This window comes from Squalius cephalus (genome assembly GCF_949319135.1).
Source record: "Squalius cephalus genome assembly, chromosome: 23".
Classification (NCBI taxonomy): Eukaryota; Metazoa; Chordata; class Actinopteri; order Cypriniformes; family Leuciscidae; genus Squalius; species Squalius cephalus.
Genome location: NC_137144.1, coordinates 8,967,611 through 8,989,240, shown reverse-complemented (window position 1 = coordinate 8,989,240; position 21,630 = coordinate 8,967,611). Strand labels below are relative to the sequence as shown.

Below are 21,630 nucleotides of genomic sequence, written 5' to 3'. Positions count from 1 at the left end.
TTTAAATTGGTTAATTTATTTAGTAGAAATGTGAAATTATTTTAGAAGTTGGTGCCTTCTAGACTGAGAAAAGCCAGAAAATGTATTTTTGGCTCATGTGGATGAAAGACAGCAACTCCCAGAATGCACTTGCTTCGCTGCCCCACTCCCAAGCCACGCCTACCAGTTACAGAGGGCCGTATTGGAAGAAATGATACAACTAGGCTACTAGTTTACTCGAAACTGAAAAGACGCAAATAACATTAAAGCTACAATATGTAATTTTTTTCGCAGCTAGGGGTCGCTAAGCTCTTACAATAACAAAGGTGTAGGTTGATGACGTGAACGTCAAAGTCTGCTTGCCATGGTCCATAATGTTTGAACGAAACAACTAGGGCTGGTCCGAATACCATTTTTTGAGCTTCGAAGCTTCGGTAGTAATGAACATCGAATATTCGAAGCTTCGGAGAGAGGGTGCTGAACATATTCTTCTCTCTAATAAAGGCAGGAATCTCTATGTGTCTGTATGTCCGTTTGCATTTTGATTAGTTCGAGAACCGTTCATCCAATCGACTTCACAAGGGAGTGCAGTGTCGCATTTGGTGCAATATAGATGGACACGCGAGACGCGACACATTCAGAATTAATAAACTACAGAACAGCGCGAGCGGGAAGCGGCGCCTCATGCGGGCAGGGCTTATGCTCCGAGAACGGACACTGCACTAGTGATATAAAACGCACACACACAGGTCTGTTAAATTAAGCAATACTTTTAAGGTAGTCTAATATTTTTCTGACTAACAAATTACTGACACAGTAAAGGGTAGATTTAAATAAAGAAAAACTAAATTTAAATAAAGAAAAATGAAATTTAAATAAAGAAAAAACGACATTTAAATAAAAAACAAAATTTAAATAAAGAAAAACAAAATTTAAATAAAGAAAAAACTAAATTTAAATAAAAAACGAAATTTAAATAAAGAAAAACGAAATTTAAATAAAGAAAAAAGAAATTAAGTTAAATTAAAATTAATTAATTTAGATTGATAATAACGGGTAAAAAGGCTAATACATTTTGTTTCTATTATTCTATTTTCCACAATGTCAAAGCAACGCAGCTTAACCCAAAACACAAGCTCAGGCATGCACTTCGGCCCATACAAACTCCGCTGTTCTGCGCTCTAGCCAGAGAACACTCCCGTTGCTGGAACACTTAGGCGTCGGTTCTATTTCTAGCATGCACGCGTTTTCCGCGTGGCTCGAGCCATGCCTGAGACGCGTGTCTCACGCAGGCAGTGTGCAAACTCAAACCTGTTAACTTGGGAGCCGAAATAAAAACGGACACGCCATGCAGCTGAGACGCTCACGCCACGCAATCAGTGTGTCGCCGGCCTTATTCAAGCGCGACTGAGAACTGTTTCGCGGGGGATCCCAGGTGTGCAAAAAAATATATAAATAAATATTCGAATGTCAAATTTTCAAATCGAATACCAACCCACCGAACGAATATTTGAATATTCGGGTCCAGCCCTAGAAACAACAACAGTGTGAGCGTGCCGCCAGATGTAACGCAGTTGTCCACGTCTGTCGCCATGGTTACTATGGCAGTACAAGCGGAAACCAGGGATAACGCGGATATTACGTCATTGACACGCGACCAGTGACCAGGGACGAGCCATTATTTAAAATTGGAATTTCTCTTAAATTAAACATCTTTGGGAACTTTTGGGATATTGTAAGTACACAACTGCAGCAAATATATCACACTGTGAAAGTGATTTTTGGATATTTTATTACAAAAATCTTACATATTGTATCTTTAATAGTAATTCAGAAATAGCATCATGCTTATTATGCGGATTGTGCCACATACCATTTTACAACCTGAACCAACCCAACTAATTAAATGGTCAAATTATTTTTAAATCTATTTTTCTAGGCAAAAAGTATTATTATTATTACAAATATTGTTCATTAATATATAACATCTATATTATGTTTTTGGAGAGGTACACCATATTTGACCATTTTACAATGTGAACTAACCTTGCCTTGCTATAAAAAGTTGAAATTATCAGAAATTTTAAGTTGTATTAACATGTTTGACTTCATGCCCATTTTTAATTCATAGTACATAGAAAAGTTTTATTCGAGTTATTCTATATATTAATTTTTATATATCTGAATTAAAACTTTTCTAGCAAATGGTATGAACATTTTTAAAATCATACAAAACTTAACATGAATACAAAGAGTACATTTAAGAACTTTGCAAATGTGTTTTGAACAAAAACATTCTTTTAACTTTGCTTTTCTTTATTGTGGTCTACTTACTTTTCATTGCCCCTGCCACATATCCCACAACAGAGTAAAAGGCTCACTTTAAGACACAACTGTAGTCACAGCCATCCATGACAGCACATCACCAGACAGACTATATTAGTCCCAGGGTGTGGAGTTTTATTATTAGTTGTCATTGGGGCTGTAGGTGCAACTCAAGATCACCAGAGGTGGGTCTGCAGCATTAATGATTAATGAAAAGACAAAGGTTCTTGGTACTATGGTGACTGCAACTTATGAGAGTCCAGCACAGTGTATCTGTGAGTAACACTAAAGTGCTGGACGATTAATGAGTAACTGTACACACGCAAGCACTCGCACACGCACAATTGAGCAATTGAAGGGCAGGGAGTTCATACATGATGCCACTATGCGTTACTCCCTTAACCCCTTGAAAGCTAAACAAAACATTGGGGTAAATGTAGTAGATAGAAGAATAAAAATATAGTATACATTTTTACATTGATAGGTTTCTCACTTGCAAAATTTAAAGAGCCCACCCTCAAAACTTTATGATAATCTATGCTCTACATATGGAGTTCACTGCAAATATGGGATTTCTTTTAGCTATTTTATCATCTACCATGTGAAAATCGTACAGCAAGTCTAATCATTTAGAAAGGTAATAGCAAGGTACATTGCCTAAGCTCGAAAAATGCAAATTACAATTCCAAAGAAGAAAGTTAGTTGGGTTTAGAATGACATGAGAGCATGTAAATTACGACAGCATTTTTTAGATTTGGCTGAAGTACTATACATTTTTTATAAAGATTATGAAAAAAAATAAAAAATAATATAGCACTTTATTTTACAGTGTCCTTGTTACATATGTTACATGTACTTACTACAGAAATAACTGTTAATTATGCATAATTACATGCAACTAACCCTAAACCAAATCCTAATCCTAACCTAACCCTATAGTAAGTACATGTAGGCCCGGTTTCACAGACAGGGCTTAGACTAAGCCAGGATTAGACCATAGATCAATTAGGACATTTAAGTAATTTTTATAAACATGCTTAAAAAAAAACATTACCGATGTGCATCTTAAAACTAAAAAGGCACTGATATATTTTTAAGATCAGTCAGTGCAAGTTTATTTCAGTGGAAACAGCTCAGACTTACATTTTAGTCTAGGACTAGTCTTAAGCCCTGTCTGTGAAACCAGGGGTTAGTCTCTTAATATTACTCAGTACTTAAATATATAATTACACTGTAACAATGACACCTTAAAATAAAGTGTAACCAAAAATTCCATTAAAATAATGCAGTGGTGAAGTGCATGCAGTAAAATGCAGGACAAGTAAATATGTCAGAATTTACATTTAAAAAGCCTGTTGATATCAGCGCGTCATTAGAAATTGTGCTTTATCAACTAGTTAAACCTGAATACAATGAAAGTCAATTTGTCATTCTAAGGAAAATGTGTTACGCGTTGCTGATGTAATGTTCATTCATTATTAGTTTGAGCAAAACCAGAGATGAGTGACAGTGCCACTTTCAGTTTCAATTTAACACGGTTGAGCAAAGTATGCCCAAATTTAGGCCATCTTTTGAATAACCCCTTTAACTAAACTAGGGCACAACGAGGGAAGAACTGAATGAATTATACACACATTCAGAGGGCAATGAAAGTTTGATTAGGACCTTCTGTCAGAGCAACCTGTTGTTTGGGATGGAGATCAGTAGAGACACATCCCATCGGGTTCTTTCCAGTGCGATCTCTATATGACTCTTTCTAAGATTCATAATTAGCGCTAAAGTGCCAAGGGGCTTCAAATGGGTCCTAATGAGCCCCCGTAGTCCTGTACTGTTGGGGATAAACAAAGCCACATGAAGGCAAGTCTGCAACCTTAGCCGAAAAAAGCGTACTGCCTGCTAACGCTGCGATACGCAGTGAAGGAGACAAGAGAACGTTTTAACAATTTTTAAAAGCTAGGCTAGCTGACTAGCCCAAAACCTTTACTTTATGACATATGAAGTGTGAACACAACCTTTGATATTGCAAGTGTGATTTCTTAGGAAAGCTACAACATGGCTCTCTTAAGCAAGTAAGCAAGCATGAAGATTTATCATTCAAAAACTACAGGAAAGTGTGAAAGCAAGACCTAGACGTTGGCACTAGGATCTGCAGTATACATACAATCTGTCACCATGAGCAGGCAATATGAACAGGTCACTTTGAAACCCTATAGTTAAGCTCAGGATAAACTCACTGACATTCAGGTCTGCATTTTATGGACATCAACATATCTAATACCTACGATTTGGAATGAATATTATTTGCCTGATCATTGAGTGAACCTTTATGTCCTGACAATTACAGTGATTTTAAATCTTATATTGCTAAACATTATGTTAGAGCACAAGTAAATGGTTCCAATAGAATCTCAAGTATCAATTTTCCCTGAGCCACAACCCTACAAAAGAAGAAGGCCTAAGTGATTTCCAGTCAGGATCAGACAGTAAAAGGAATCTCACATGGGAAATGGAATCGAAGGAATCGAATACTGAGGAACCATAACAGATCCAGGCTGAGTGAGCCACTGACATCATCCCCCAAAATAACCATCACTACCCAGATCATTACATCTGTCTAGCCTAAATCTGCTGCCCTTCACTGCAGACACTTCAAGATATTGTTTATATGTTGCAGATAAATGCAAATAAAATACCAACAAAAATATGAATGCTTCCAAATATCTCAATACTTTTGAAAACGAGTTTCAAAGTGCAAGATTTTTTAAAACGATACTGTTATCGACTCCTTGTAAACTACAAAAACGCACAGTGACAACGCACGGTGACGTCATGTGCATGCGAATTACATGCTCAGTCTATAGGCGCATCATTTTTCTTTACAAAGTGACATCGCCAACTACTGGCCTGGCATGAATAATACAGTGTTCACAGTCGCTTTCACAAATCCGTCTGAACAGGGATCGTTTTGACAATGTTGTCACCTGTACTCGGAAAAACATTTCTGTTTTTAGTACATCGTTGTTGTGTAAACATTCCCTGAGTTTTTATAAGTTTACGCTTTTATCTAATATTTATATTATATTTTATTTTTATTTCAATTAACTGAATATATTAATAATAGTTTTAGTAAATAAAAACAACAATAGTTTTTACTGGTTTACAATAGTCATAACTGGTTTAACCTGACAGGTCTTCGGCTACCCGAATCGCTGAAAGTGAAATACTCGATGGTGATTGGCTAATGTTTTTATAAGTCTCCGGCAATGGATTTGCCTTCCCCTTCCTTTCTCTATCCTCTCAGACTCGCGTTTCGTAGATTCGGCGAAGAAGCGCGCAGTGGTAACACTTACAGTGGTGAAATTACAAACAAGGAATACACATTCTGAGACATTAAATGAATAACTGGGAGTTTTATTAACATTAAGTCTTTCTCCCATTTTCATCTCAAAATTTTGGGTTGGCTGTGCCTCCCTTGCCTCCCCTGATGAGCAGTCACTGCTATTTTTTACTATTTTCACCTAAAACGGGCCTCACAACATAAGAGGGCCTCCACTTGCATCATCAAGGAAATGTGTAGGGGGCAAGGGGCAAAAATGCCACCAAAATGAATAAAAATGCCTCCAAAATTCAAGATATATGGGTCAAAAATGTCTTTGTATGAGCTCTTGTTTGTAATGTTTATAACAGGCCGTTTTTCCGAAGATCAGCACGGTTGCAAATTTGATAGCCTATTGATTTCATGCAAAAGTTCAATAAACAAGAATTTAATGTTAGGTGAGTTTCATTTTAGTAATATAAAATTGTCTGTTTTTGCACAATTTCGTCAACGAAAATAGTTCCGAACAAATCCACAAAGCCATTGGGCATCCCCGAGCATAACAGTGATGTATCATATACTAAAAGAATTTCGTAAAGCGTTTTTAATGAGTCGTTTGACTGAATGATGGGGGCCTCAAACTGTTTCTTTGAAAATGGCCTCCGAATTGTAAAGGCCACCTCTGTCTGAACGCAGACCTGACAAGCCCAAAACCACTTTAAAACCCACCAACAGACCTGTCTGGGACACCAACTGAGACCAAAAAACATCTCAGACTGGCTTACACCTGTTTTACAGCACATTTTGGTTCAGATTTATAGACTTTGGCACGGCCGAACCGAAGGCATACAAGTATAATCATGCTAATGTGCCATTTCTAGTGTATCCCTCACTAGAGCCTGTGAATAAGGATTAGTTGATAAAATCGAGTCGTATTATGATAGCACTTAATCACATTATCTCAAATAACAGTTAACAGTCTAGAAGGCTTCAGAAAAACATATTTGGTTACTTTAATTTTGTAACTAAAGAGAAAATCTACGAATCACACTTATGCAGAAGCCTATAAAATATTCTAGTGTTGCAATACAACATCTAACTTCTGTAGACCTACTTAAGTACTAAAGCGACCTAAACTTGCTTGTTCTGCGATAAAACAGACTGTTAAACTTCCGCACTCATCTTCGTAGTCCAGAAATGACGAATCCTACTATGCTGAGGCATCTTAATATTCATGATTGAGCCATTGCCATTGGTGGGCTACTAAGCGACGTCAGCAGAAACTATTTAGTATTCAGCAAACAGTCCTTCGCCATTGGAACGCAGCGACGCAAACTACTTAATATGCATGAGCTAGTCTTCGTCATAGTAGAATTTGCAATTGTTCGTCGGGTACTATGGGGCGTCACCCGAGTTTACAGAGAGCCTCGTAACTGTCACATGGATGCCACCAAAACTTAACAAATCAGATAATTAGACAACATGTTTACATTCAGTGTTAGACTTGAAATCGTTTCCAATAAATGGAAGTTGTCGGGAAGAGAAGCCATGGTCAGTTTGATCGATTACTAGAGTCTGATTCAATGTAAACTGACCAGATTCAGTTTTTTTAGATGCTTGAACAGGTTTTCTTGTGAAGAGTGAATGATATATAAAGTGATTAAATAAACACTATACTAGTTTTCTATTTAAATTCTCAACAAACAATTTTGAATGAAACGCAGAATACAGAAAATACAGAACAGTATCTATAGATCTATCGATGACTGATTGTTCACACGCATGTATGTAAACATTCTCCATGCAATTATAAAAACGCACTAATAATTACCATTAATATACGGTAATTGTGGCCGATAATAGCAATATGTTTAAGGTAAACAATATTTGCCACTTTGAGTCACGTTACAATACAATGCATACAAACGATTTATTGTTTAATAGCAAAAAATGTACACTTCACCTCTGATTCCCCGGATTTAGTCACTCTTCAGGAGACTTCGTTTATTTCGAGATTTTCCTGGATTGTATTAGATGTAGCAGACAGCCCACTGTGAACAATGTGCTCCGCTGTGTGTGTGTGTGTGTGTGTGTGTGTGTGAGCAGTACAGCCTACGCCCAGCCCCGTACACGACACACAGGACCGCCCCGGCGCAGATTCACCAATCTTACTATGGCAAAGGCTGAGCTCATGAATATTAAGTAGATCCTGGTGACGTTGATCGGTGGCTCGTTCAGTGCCTGAGAGGCTGATCAACCAAAACCACAGCCAATCACAAGGCTTTGTCCCACCCTCAATAACACAACAACCAATGGGATTAGTAAGCCTACCATCCACACCCCAGAATACAGCTGCTCGTACTGTATCATTTTTTTATTGCGTAACTACATAAAAATTATTTTATGGTTACAAAGCTGCTGTCCTTGCATTCTCTCCTCATGTGTAGCTATATTATGTAATGTAGTTCTCATTTAGAAACTATAAAGTTATTTTTGAAATGTCAAAAAGATTTATTGACAAGTGAATTGAAGTAAAATAATGGCAAATGTTTTTGAAACAAAAAAGCTTTGTTAAATTGCACTAATTGAAAAGAAATATGCATTGCATTAACCAAGTGACACTTATAGTTTTTATACAGGCTAAAGTAATTCAACTATACATTGTCGAAGTTTTATAACTGTAAACCAGGTCACAATTGTAGAGTTTTTATTTATTTTATTATTTTTATTTTTTTGTAGTGATATTTTGTAGAAAGAAAGAGATCAAATAAAATCGAAAGCGGAAAAAAAAAACGTTTACTTATTTGCAGGGTACAACATTTATTAATTTTTTTTTTACTATTTTTATTAATTACTATTATTCCTGTCTTGTAAATTTTCTGTTTCTTTTTAAACATATAAGCTTTCGCCCTGGAACAAAATCTTTCCCATGCGGGTCAAAGTGACCCGAAGCCCTAAAATTATACTTAATTGATTTTTTGTTTTGTTTTTTGTTTTTGGTCCAGAAAGCTTATTTTATTTTATTTTATTAATATTTTTTCTATTTTTTAATGCAATTTTTTGGGGGGAGATTTAAATAAATATATATATATATATATTTTACCTTTAAATTACTAGATTTGATCAATAAATCATAAATAAATAGTAATTTTGTAATTTAAGCACATTCCTCACATTCTTTCAACTTAAATTCAAACTAACTCACAATTTCACGGATAAATATTTAATTCAGCTCAAAATATCTTACATTGTTTGTCTTTGCCGACCTCTTGTGGGGAAAAATATTATATCATGATATTTCATAACTCTTGCCACTAGATGGCCTTATAGCTCTATATGGAGCAAATGAGCGGTTCCGCTGGGTCCTAAAGTCAGTTTCTCTTCAGTGTGCATTCAGATCTATGATTCAGATACAAATGTAGACATTATAAAATCATTTTTTGGTAAAGTTTGAGCATTTTAGGTTTTTCTATGTGTACTGAAGCATCCCTCGCACTCCATTCATTCCCTAAGGCGATCAAATTGACCCGCGAGGGAAGGATTTGTTACTTTTTTTTAATTTCAACAACAAAACTCCTCGAATCCATAAATATGTTTTTGTGTATTCGTGGTTCAAGTGCCACAAATAAATAAATAAATAAATAAATAAATAAATAAATAAATCGGGTCAAAATGACCCGTGGGAAGGATTAGGGTTTAATTAGGCAATATAAATAAATTGCAATATAAATACAATTATTTTAAATGTATATTTAATTTTTTATAATTGTATACATTCTTAAAATTTTAAATAACTGTTGTATAGTACAAATTGTTTAGTACAAATATCTTAATTTGGTGTAAAAAAAAAAAAGCCTATTTTTTACATACACATAAAAATTGAGTTAGTTAGTATATTCGAGTGAGTTTTGTAATCTGGCAACCCAGAGTGATTGAATCACAACATTATCATAACCATAAGTACATAAGTAAGGCGTTTTAACTTTTGTGAATATTAGGCCAGTCTTTGTACATTTTAGACTAGGCGTTTTAATTTATTTTCCTCTACTGCTGCTTATGTGACCAGCTTAGGGAATATACTGTAGTATCCAAGAAGAGACTGTTACATTGCGTTCCCACAGCGGATTTTCAGGGTACCAGGACAACTGAACACACAATGGACACTAAAACCATATAAAGCCTCCTAATAGCTAAAATAAACAAACAAATAAACAAACCAATAAATAAAATATGTTACTGAGTCAAGAAATAATACCTTGTCTAAAGTTAACATTAAAAATAATACAAAACTTTTTGGGCAAAACTGACTGTTTTGTCAAAATGAGTACAATTTTAACCTAGTTGTTTACGTCCTAAATGTAACGGTGAATGTAATCGTAGTAGAATGTAATATTCATCATTGTAGAATTCGTCATTTCGTGCGCGTTCATGGAAATGATAACTTATAATATGTCTATTCATTATGCTACAGCACAGACTTACACTCTTTATGCACTTTGGCTACAGTCACGACGATGTTTTTGATAAAGGACTACAAATCCCACGTGCCCGGCCCGTATCCAGGAAGTAGTTCCCGTTGCTATCCAAACTTGCTGTCAAGTGAGGCTGAAGAAGACACACCGAATAATCACGTTGTTTAGGCTCATAGGTAAGAACATAATTAATATGTATGAAGATAGAACGCACATAGTAAACTTTTTACTTAATTCATTCAGTTTGCCGTTTTCTCTAAAACTTAACATTTATTTCAGGGCAGGAAAGCAAAGGTTGCAGATGTCGAGTGAAGCATCGCTGAAGAAGAGAGCCGACACTGTGAATGAGTTTATATCAAACCCTAAACCTCCTGCTGACCCCGATCTCTCTGACCTGATGATGGACGAACTGTGTCTCTCACCAGAAAAGTTGGTAAGCTCTCATTGTTGAGGCTAAACATTAAACTTTTCCTATGAATTGGGCGATAACTTACATGTGAAAACGTTATATTATACTGTACATTTAGCGCAAACCCACCTGCTGTTTAACTGTTATATGTTAAATGTCTTTTATTCCCTCTCAGAAAATCCTGACTGGATCAGAAAATCTACAAGAAGTGAAGTCACTAGAGATGTGTGTTGACACCAGACATGACACTTTAGACAACTTTGGTGAGATTTTTATTTGTTAAAATAAAATCATTTCTAAAATGTAGCCTATTTACATGTTTTAGATAATATATCTATTTTTACATTATGCTGGTATTAAGAATTTGGGGGAGCCACATGTTACTTGTCATAAAAATCACGTCACATTGTAAAAAAAAACATAGTAATGGTCCAAATGTGATTGATTGGGGTGTAGTTTGGATTGAAATGGCTGAATGGGTAATGAAGACATTACCTTTTATGAAATCTGATGAACTTTTGTGTTTTTGTCCACTTTTCTCACAGGAATATACTTGCCTAAACTTACACAGCTGAAAATGAACAACAGTTTGATCTCATCTGTGCGGTAAGACCTCCATTTCCCTACATACTGTAAGTTACTTTGTTACATCCAGAAAGGAATAATTCACTCAAAAATTAAAAGTCTGTCATCAGTTACTTTCCCTCCTTCTAAACCCTGAATGACTTTCTTCCGTGGAACACAACAGAAGATATTTTGCAGAATATTAATACTGCTCATTGCTATTAAGTTCACCCAAAAATGAAAATATTGTCATCACTTACTCACCCTAAAGTTGTTTCTAATCTGTATGAGTTTCTTTCTTCTACTGCGCAAAAAAATAAGATATTTTGAAGAATGTTGGTAACCAGAACATTCTTCAAAATATCTTCTTTTCTATCTTCTATCTGTCTTCTTTTCAACAGAAGAAAGAAACTCATACAGGTTTGGAACAAGGGTAAGTAATTTTCATTTTGGGGTGAATTATCCCTTTTACATGTACTTTTCACATGGGAAGACAATGAAAATTTGGGGACTTGGATGTCCTTTACATGTCCTCACCATCAAAAAACATCTACAACCATAAGAATAAACAAATATTTGCACAACAGACTACATTCAATTTAATATAAGATAAACACGCAATTAATTCTTGAAATATAACACTATAGAGAGACGGAGTGAATCAGGGAATGCAATGATGGCTTATTATTCTCAGTATTTCCTCAGGGATCTCGGGACCAGCCTGTCCCACCTGCAGGTCTTATGGCTGTCTCGATGCGGTCTGACCGACCTGGAGGGAGTTCCTGCTCTCGCCAGCTTAAAGGTATCAAACAACACTTAGAAGCAAAAGGTTACTGAATTGATTAAACTCTTTTTTTTGGAAGGCACAGTAAAAGGTATTTGTTTTTCTAATGGGAACGTATTTTAATAGGAGAACGTTTTTTTATGACAAGTATTAAATAATATAAAATGTTTATTTTTTAAAACCTTTGAATAAAAGTAAAAGAGTCACCTAACACAGTAAACCACTCTTGCACTGTATTATGTCTTCCTCAGGAGCTGTATGTGGCGTATAACAGTATCTCAGACCTGACTCCAGTCAGTATGCTGGAACACCTGGAGCTGTTGGACCTGGAGGGGAATGATGTCTCTGATCTGGCTCAGTTGATGTATTTAGGCTGTTGTGGGAAGCTCAGAACGCTTTCACTGGAAGGAAACCCTGTGTGCACCTGTCCCAGTCCAGGCATGTCAGAGGTACATGAGTTTATACAGCCAATTATGGGCGGCATGTCTAATAGAGAATGAGAGAGATGAGGCTCAGCTTCTCTCTGTGGTGGACCAGACTAATGGTCCCGACAGATAATGATGTCTCCATATAGTCCATTAAATCATGGACTATACTTCATGTAATGCTGCCTCTCCCCATCCATATAGAAATGACACAATAATATGTTTGATATTAGAGACCCGAAATGGACAAGGGAAATGATTGATGTAAATATTGGCTCTTGGGCATTGCTACTTTTTGGCCGAGCAGAACAAAATAAGTCAGTAAAAACATTTGGTAACACTTTACAATAACATTCCCATTTGTTAAACAATAGTTGCCATAAACTAATAATGAAAAATGATAATAATAATTTCAACATTTACTTGTAGATTAAAATCAAATGTTGTATCTGTTAAGTTAACATTTTTTAATGGACCTGAGCTAGCATGAACAGCAATGAACAATTGCATTTGTATTAATTAACATTAAAAAAGATTAATAAATATTGTCACAAATGCATTGCTCGTTGTTAGTTAATGTTAGTTAATACATTAAATAAAGTGAACTAATAGAGTAGGACCTAACTGTAAAGTGTTACCAATTATTTGCTATTAGTATTGACCTGTTCATTCATGTAATTAAATATTATATTGGTATTTATTATCTCTTTCTTTTTTATAAAATGTATATATTTTTGCAAGCATTTCATAAAAAATATAGTTAATTTTTTTTTTTTTTTTTATATTTACATACTATTATAAATATTTTGAATTAGCTTTTCATTTTATATTTTCACTTTTCATTATAATTTTAGGGTTTTTTTTTATTCTTCTGTTTAGCTTTAATATTTTAAAAGAATAACTATTTTAGTTTTAGTAATTTTAGTACTTCAGTTTAAACATATTTTATTTCATTTAGCTGCCCAGGTAAAAAAAAAACAACAACTAATATTCATATTTAATTTTTATCTTTATTTTATATATATGATTCATTTTACACTTATCAACACTTTTATTTAGACTGAGTTCCCCTTATTTCTTTCAGTTTTTGGTTATGGTTGCAATTTTCTTACTGTTTTCAGTTTCAGGAATTACAAAACTGGGGCAAGTGTTCAGTGAGTGAACAAACTGCTTTGAATATTCATGAAGTGGTAAATGAAGTTCATTGAACGGTGCCCTCATTTGCTTTCTCTCTGTCTTTCACTCACTTCCTTTACTGCGGATGAAAACAGCCCTTTGCATTTCCTTTCACAGAAACAAGTGACTGATAACGATATAGATGTGCCCTACTGTTCAAAAGTTTGGGGTATTTTGAGTAAAGACAAGTCTTGTACTGTCACTTTTGATGAATTTAAAGCAACACTATGTAACATTTTTTACCTTAAAAAACCTGGTTCATCAAGTCATAACAGGGTGAAAGGCACTTATGCCTCCGCTTTGCGGTCCTTTATTTGCTATAACCACACTATGTAAGATTGCCAGATCGGGTCGCGTCTCTATAGTTCTAATGAGACGTAAGAAAACTACAAATTTGACTTGCTTTACGGCAAGCGCTACAATAGTCAATACAATTATTTTGTTTTTCTTCGTTTCTGATGTCGCAATACATCATACTTTCATAAAATCATGCATCATACTCTACCTTGTCTGTGGACATCGTTCATTCCAAAGCCGGTGCTGGATAAACAGTGGGCGTGCGTGCGACATTAGGCTGTGGTAGGCTAAATGATTTACGACAGCGGTAATGGACAATTCCGCTTCCAACCTGTAGGGGGACCGCAGAGGAAAAGTTCCATAGTGTTGCTTTAATATGTCCTTGCTGAATTAGTGTTAAAAAAGATTTCTATCTAAAATAAATGCTGTTCTTTTGAACGCTCGATCAATAAATCCTGAAAAAAAACTGGTCAACCGATATTGTTTTTTGATGGCCGATGCCTATATCTTAGAGAGCAGGGTGGTTATATGTTCTCACTTTCTCGTCCCTGTCAACAAGCGAGCAGCAGCATTCTGTACCATCTGTAAGCGTGATAGGGCAGTCTGACTAATACCCATATAGAGGCGATTACAGTAGTCAAGGCATGTTGAAATAAAAACATGTAGAACCCTTTAAAAATCATTAAAAGACAAAAAAGACTTGACTTTTGAAAATTAGCTAAAAATTGATAATTGCCTAAAAAAAATTATTGCCTAAATTAATCTTTTTATCCAGTTTAGACTCACTGTCTATTATAACACCCATGTTTTTTTTACAGTAGGCTTCACATGTTTTTATAGCACCCAAATCCAAATCAGGACACTCACAGGCACCCCCAGGTTCAAATATTATGACTTTTGTTTTTCCTTCATTACATTTTAAAAAATGTAAGGCCATCCAGGCTTTAATATCCTTTAGACAGCGCAACAATGATATTATTGAGTTAGCATCTTTCCGTTTCAGAAGCAGATAGAGCTGCGTATCATCTGTGTAGCAGTGAAATGAGATGCCATACTTCTTAAAAATAGACCCTAGAGGAAGTATATATAAGGAAAATAGGATTGGCCCAAGAATGGAGCCTTGGGGAACTCCACATGAAAAAGATGCCGAGGAGGACACAAAATCCCCAAGGCGAACAGAAAAGCTTCTTTCAGACAAGTAAGACCTATCAAATTCCGTCATGTAAATAGCGAATCTGTCATGGCGCAAGCGCAACTGGCATTTAAAGGGAATGGGAGATGAGACTCTGATTGGTTTAACGCACGTAAATCCCAAAACACACTTTCATTAAGAGAATAGGGACAACCTTTTTAGACCGTGCGCCTGGCGCGCCAACCATTTTTCCATTGTTAAACTAGCAAAAGTGGATTCGGACATGCCCTAAGTGAACTTGCACCCTGCGCTTTAGACCATGCGCTTAGATCTTTAAAATAGGGCCCCATGTTTACTTAAAAAAGGACTGCAGTTGTATAAATACAACTTTCTCTAATATTTTGGAAAGAAACGGAAGTTTAGAGATAGGTCTGAAATTCTCTAACATCGAAGTATCCAAATTTGCTAAACTTCAAAGACTAACACAGAACTGAGGAAACTGAGGGCTTAAATACACAGAGGATGGCAATCAAAGAAATATGGAACAGATGTGCAACTAATCCGAAACCATGGTAGCAAACTACGAACTAGAACTCAGTCAAAGCAATGACGGAAAACCATGACAAAGAAACTATTAAACTAAACAAGACATGATAAAGAAACTGAACATGAAATGCAACAATGTAACGTGAAAAATTTATATATTTTTTGGAACATTCAAGCATGAAAACCATATTAGTAGACTTTGTAAAAGGGCATAATATGGCTTCTTTAAGCACCACAACTGTTTTCAACATTTATAATAACTAGTGCAATGCCCGTGCAAAATTTATAGATAAATAAGAAATAAGTTGCCACCATAATGTGGCTGTTAGCATGTTGCTATGCAGTTCCTAGGGTTTTCTGGGTGGGTTGCTACAGTGTTTCAGCTAGAACAACACAAAATACACTTGTATTCCAGATAGATTCATCACATTTGGTTTGTGTGTTTGATGAACAGGTATTAGACTACAGCTACAGGTCTGCGGTCCGTGAGATGATCCCTCAGCTGAGCTTCCTCGATGACGTACCTGCTGAAGAGGACAAACCTCAATGCTGTAGAACTTCACTGCAGGATTGGACTCTTCTCAAAGAATCGATCAAAGACGGTTCAGTTAATGATGGCCTGGAGAACACAAATACAGATAGAGGTAAAGACAAGCAGTTGCTGCCAAGACTGTCTGAAGACTGTTTCAGCAGCACTTGATATGCTTAAGAATGTTTCGCTCCATTAGAAGAGAGATGTGTCAGTGTGTGCGGCGTCAGACCTGCTTCAGCCCAGCCTTTCGATCTGAGAATTTCCCCCAGGCCAGGCAGTGCCAGACCTCTTCCTTCCTGCAGCGGGTCGAGACCAGGGTCGCCTGGCTTTGACATCGCCATCTTGAACCACGAGGCCAGTGATCTAACTAAAGGTAAAACTCCTGCATTATTTTGACACACAGAAATAAAATAGTGTGGTTATCAATCACAAAGTCTATGCATTTATTTATATGTTGTGTGTTTCAGCAATGTGTTCGCTTACACACAAGCAGTTCATGCTCCAATGTTTTCAGTGTCTCAGAGCGGCTCGGTGTGCAGTAAATGCTTCTCCACACAGAATCATCTCTGCATGTACTCTGAATTTGTCACTTATGACATGCATTTGGAAACTTGCGGCAACAATTTTTCCAATAAGAATAAGAATAATTATTATTATTATTATTATTATTATGTTATGGTCAAACTGATATAGAATCATTGTGCCAACAATTTTCCCAGACTTGCAGTGAGAAGCACTTTTTGTCAATCTTTAAGTTGTCAAGAAGCTTTAAGGGCTCCCTGCAGTCTTCCTCCAAAATAAAAACTTGGTTTAACATTGAAAATTAAGAAATTAAGAGTCACAAAAATATTAGTATTGTGATATAAAAATAATAAATAAATCAATCAATCAATTATTATTATCATTATATTAATTTATTTATTCATTTCATAAATACTCACTTTTTATTAAAATAAAATATGAAAATATTAAACCAGTAATATTTCTTATTTTGTTTAATAGAAATAATAATTGTAGCAAATTAAGGAAATTTGGGAAAAGGGGAAATAGGAATTATTCATTTTAACGTGTTATAATTAAATATAAATATTTGGATTAGTTAATTGTATTAAGTTGATGTTGCACAGTGGTTCCCAAACTCGGGTATGTGAGCTGACAGAGGGGGTCCCGCGCGAACAAAATGAACATTGAATGTAAGATACTTGCACAATGCAGTCTCACAAGAAAGTCTTGATGGTTCGGTAGTTCGATGGTGGTGAAGTTACGGAAGTAAAATAATGCCAAATGTGTTTGAAACAAAAAAGCTTGTTGAATTGGACTAATTGGAAAAAAAATGCATTGCACTAACCGTGCTTGGATTTTAATGCATTTTATTTTTAGGACTTGCAATTTATAGGCTAAAATTCAACCTGGTTGTAGCTATATTTAAGATGTGAATATTTCAATAAAAAATTTCAAACGCATTTTCATTATTACAAATTCAATAATCCATATTCACCTTTCAGATTTCCCTTCCTAAATAGTTATTTAAATGTTTGTTTAAAAATGCAACCTATAATATTCGACAGGCAATTTTCGCAAATGTAAATTCGTTTCCACAAATTTAGTGGTTCAAATTCAGCAGAAAATTAACATTTCACATCCGGGAACTGCAGGAATATCAGTAGAGTACCGATATATAATCTTAGTCGGCCTCACCAGCAGGTGGTGCAAGCGCCAGAGACTCATTCATTCACAAAAACTGATTTACAGAAATGGAGCAAGTGGTAAGATTATGTAATGATTATCAGGGCCAGTATATGTATATATATATATACTGTATATATATATATATATATATATATATGTGTGTGTGTGTGTGTGAAATAGCTGATTAAGACACAAAAGCTGTTTATGTCAATGTCTTCACTGTTACTTTCACTTTCTCTCTATTGATTTTCCTGAAGTTCCCGGATGTGAAACGTGGAATTTTCTGCCGAATTTGAACCACTGAATTTGTGGAAGCGAAATAAAATGGACAGAAAATTGCCTGTCGAATATTATAGGTTGTATTATTAAACAGACCGAATATTTTGGAAGTGAAATTTGGAAGGTGAATATAGATTATTCAAATTTTAATAATGAAAATGTGTTTGAAATATTTTAAATTGAAATATTTTGGAAGTGAAATTTGGAAGGTGAATATAGATTATTCAAATTTTAATAATGAAAATGTGTTTGAAATATTTTTAATTGAAATATTCACAGCTTAAATATATAACCAGGTTGAATTTGACTCAATAAAAATGCAAGCCCTAAAAACACAATGCATTAAAATCCAAACACGGATAATGCAATGCATTTTTTTTCAATTAGTGAAATTCAACACGCTTTTTTGTTTCAAACACATTTGGCATTATTTTTCTTCCATATGAAGTTGCAATCAGGTTCTTCCGGGTTGAATGAAGAATAACAAACTTAAGTGGTGTCTGACTCGGTTGCTATTGGGAGTCCTTTCTCCCGAGTGGAAAGTTATATGGCTTGTAACTTTGAGGCCCAATGAAGAGGGTGTAATTTCAAGCGGTAAAAGTTTCTTTGTTTGGAAGAATCTCATTTGCATGATCAGAGTGGGCTGGCAGTTTTGTGTCCCTTCATACAATTACATTATGAGGCGGTGATGTAGACCAATGGGTAGAGAGTTAAACAAGGATTATTTTGATATGAGGCATGATACCAAGAGGGTTACATTATCCAGTAGTTCTATCATAAGGCATGCATACAACAGTATACAATACAAAAAAGACCATATATAAAAAATTAATAATACACATAATGTCCTAGAAAGATTTGTCAATGAGTTAAAGGAGAAGTTCACTTTTAAAATGAAAATTCTGTCATCATACTCACCCTCATGTTGTTTCAAAGCTGTATGAATTTCTTTCTTCTGCTGAACAGAAAGGAAGATATTTAGAAGAATGTCAGTAACCAGACAGTTTTTGGGTCCCATTGACTTCCATAGTAGGAAAAAAATATACTATGGAAGTCAATGGGACCCAAAAACTGTCTGGTTACTGATATTCTTCTAAATATCTTCCTTTCTGTTCAGCAGAAGAAAGAAATTCATACAGCTTTGAAACAACGTGAGGGTGAGTATATGATGACAGAATTTTCATTTTAAAAGTGAACTTCTCCTTTAATGGATAGAAGTCCATTTTGTGTTTATTCAATGGCCTGCGATGCTGCATGTGACTTCATGATTTGCATGTGTGCGTGAGCTTCTGCTTCTGCTAGGACCTTTGGTCTTGAGGGGGAGTCTTACAACTCCCAAGTGGATTATTTATTAAATATAACAAATAATTGTGTGTCTGATCTGTCCAGCCGTTAGTCTGGCTATCACCAGACCAAGCTCAATCTTTTAAGATTGAACATTAGTCTGGGGAGTCTGCTCTGTATTTCTACTGCACACGAGGCGTGATCAACGGCATAGTTGATAGTCCTTCAACCAATCAGACCAACGATCCGGGTGACGTACTTTGCAGAGCGATGTATAAACTCCAGGCAGGAAACGTGTCAACAAACGTGTTGGTTTGTAGCATTGATCAGCGGTTTGCAGAAGCAGCAATGGCATCGAGCGATTTTTGCAGGTTGTGCAAAAAAAACATGAAAGTGAGTGTTATTTACACCCACTCGAGTGATTTGTTTGCTAAACTAAAGAAGCCATTGAGCATCGTCGAGAGGTTAAAAGGAATTGGATTGAAGGTCGTGCGAGAGACGGGTAAATCAGATAGAGTGTGCTTGCCGTCGCTTCTCTATCGTCACTGTGTTAAACCCGCCAATAGCGCGCCAGGTGGATAAGCCAGTTTGTGATTGGTCCCTGCAGATTTGTAACGGAAGACGGAAAGAAAAATGTACAGGTTTCCAGCCTGAGCTGCAGGGCGAAATTAAATCACCGGCAGATCGGGCTGGGTTTACCCTGTCTATCCAGCCGCTACATAATACATGAATAATATTACAATAGTAATATTTATAATATGTGTGTAATATCACATATTTACTGGTTTCTGGTACATGTTAGAAAGTGATGCGTGAAAGGTGACGTTTCCACAGGTGCTGCCAGTGTTCTCTGTGGGAATCCACTACAGGTTGTTCGAGTACGAAGACAGAAAACAAAGGTGAATCTGTTCATACTTATCCATATACTGTACATGAAGCATTAATGGAAATATAATTAGGTATTAAAGACCCCATGAAAACATTTTTTTCCCATCTGCTCAGCTCAGCTCACCACGGCTCAGCAGTTACGTTCCTGAACACACATATGACTATGAAGAGTCGAGCAGTGAGGACCGTAGTGATGTTTTTGCTGAGCTCAGAAGCTGGAGGATTGAGCACAAGAAGTATTGAAACTTCTCTAACACACACACACATACACTTTGCTTCCTGTTACAATGTGGTACAATGGACACTGCGTTGTCTTCCGACAGACATCTGTTGGCTATTGAGGACCGGCAGCCTCAGGTAATGAGAATCCACCACAGTGATGATGACTATGATGATGAAGGTAGCCAGAGTCATAGTTTCAGCAGTGATGACATCACTAAAGACAGAACTGTCTGCAGAGACACAAGCTCTCCTGATTCGTCCTTTCAGTCTCCCTCAACAGGTAAGTAACGTTATTCCTTTCAATAATAATTAATATATATAAATTCTCATGTGTTTCTTCACGTTTATTTTATTTTATTTTTTCTTACAGAATCACTCGAGATGTTGAGACTAACCTCTTCATCGGGCTGTTCCATGTCTCCCTCACCTCCACTCTCTGCAGCAGCTCCCCCTGCTGGCCGGAGGATAACACAGATCCGCAGCAGGAGACTCAGACCTCATTATGCTGACATCAGTAAACCCAGACCATCAGAGGAGACTCCTGGGCCGGATCTCAGAAACCTGTGTCCCCAGAGTATTATGACTGTATCATCTCAAATATTCCACAAACCTCATAGACCCTCTGCTAGTCCTGCGGTCTCCCCTCTTAGAGCGCAACGGTATGTTCCCGTCATTTCTTTTAAACTTCATATTTGTGTGAACTATTACTTTAACAAAGGCATTTCTGACTACAATATATTCTCCCAATTTAGGTCAGAGGATACTAGGAATCATCAATACTCTGACATCCAGCACAAACCAATAACACTCTCTAACACATTTAAAAAACTGACACCCAGACGTCCACAAACAGCCAACGCTGCATTGCAGAGGCTTCCAGAACGAAACCTCCTGCCTGCTCGAAGAAACACACTCTCGTAATGATGGATTGTGGGTCAGTGTGAGACAACGGGTCTTCGCAGGCCCGCTGTCCGGCAAAAATGGGTTCGCAAAAAAAATATTAAAAAAATAAATGATGATGGCAATACTTGCACTGATGTTAGGTGTAAAGTGCTGTTTATTGACAGTGCTCGAGAGGTGAAACAGTCCCAGAGGGAAAAAAAATGACCAAAACTATATACAAAAGTAACAAACAAGTGAAAGATGGCAAACAAAACTGCACAAAAAGAACAAAGAAAATATATGAATCTATATACACACAAACTTCGTCAAGGGTAAGAATTGGCGATAGAAATAACAACATGAAAGACCGGCAACACAGACACTGACAAACACTGAACACATGCAAGTATTAATGTAATAAACTAAATG

The 21,630-nt window shown here is 36.1% G+C and overlaps 2 protein-coding genes across 4 annotated transcripts in view; one reads left to right on the top strand and one right to left on the bottom strand.

Moving 5' to 3' along the window:
• The window catches only part of hrasa (HRas proto-oncogene, GTPase a), a 27,675-nt gene extending 19,954 nt beyond the window's left edge, over window positions 1–7,721 (bottom strand). The window contains exon 1 of one of the 2 annotated variants that reach the window (XM_079859724.1): window positions 7,584–7,721. The gene's annotated coding sequence lies outside the window, so the exon portion shown is untranslated. Of the gene's footprint in view, window positions 1–2,313; window positions 2,466–7,583 lie in introns of those variants that run through there. The other variant, XM_079859725.1, reaches the window with a different exon arrangement.
• Window positions 1–21,630, top strand: part of lrrc56 (leucine rich repeat containing 56) — a 22,411-nt gene extending 781 nt beyond the window's left edge. For both annotated transcript variants that reach the window (XM_079859719.1, XM_079859718.1), the window contains exons 2-14: window positions 10,127–10,268; window positions 10,372–10,525; window positions 10,677–10,764; window positions 11,047–11,107; window positions 11,771–11,867; window positions 12,101–12,298; window positions 15,880–16,069; window positions 16,154–16,330; window positions 20,044–20,108; window positions 20,212–20,333; window positions 20,421–20,599; window positions 20,690–20,978; window positions 21,072–21,630. In XM_079859719.1, coding sequence (XP_079715845.1) covers window positions 10,394–10,525; window positions 10,677–10,764; window positions 11,047–11,107; window positions 11,771–11,867; window positions 12,101–12,298; window positions 15,880–16,069; window positions 16,154–16,330; window positions 20,044–20,108; window positions 20,212–20,333; window positions 20,421–20,599; window positions 20,690–20,978; window positions 21,072–21,240 — 1,767 coding nt within the window. In that variant the 5' untranslated portion in view covers window positions 10,127–10,268; window positions 10,372–10,393 and the 3' untranslated portion in view covers window positions 21,241–21,630. The remainder of the gene's footprint in view (window positions 1–10,126; window positions 10,269–10,371; window positions 10,526–10,676; window positions 10,765–11,046; window positions 11,108–11,770; window positions 11,868–12,100; window positions 12,299–15,879; window positions 16,070–16,153; window positions 16,331–20,043; window positions 20,109–20,211; window positions 20,334–20,420; window positions 20,600–20,689; window positions 20,979–21,071) is intronic.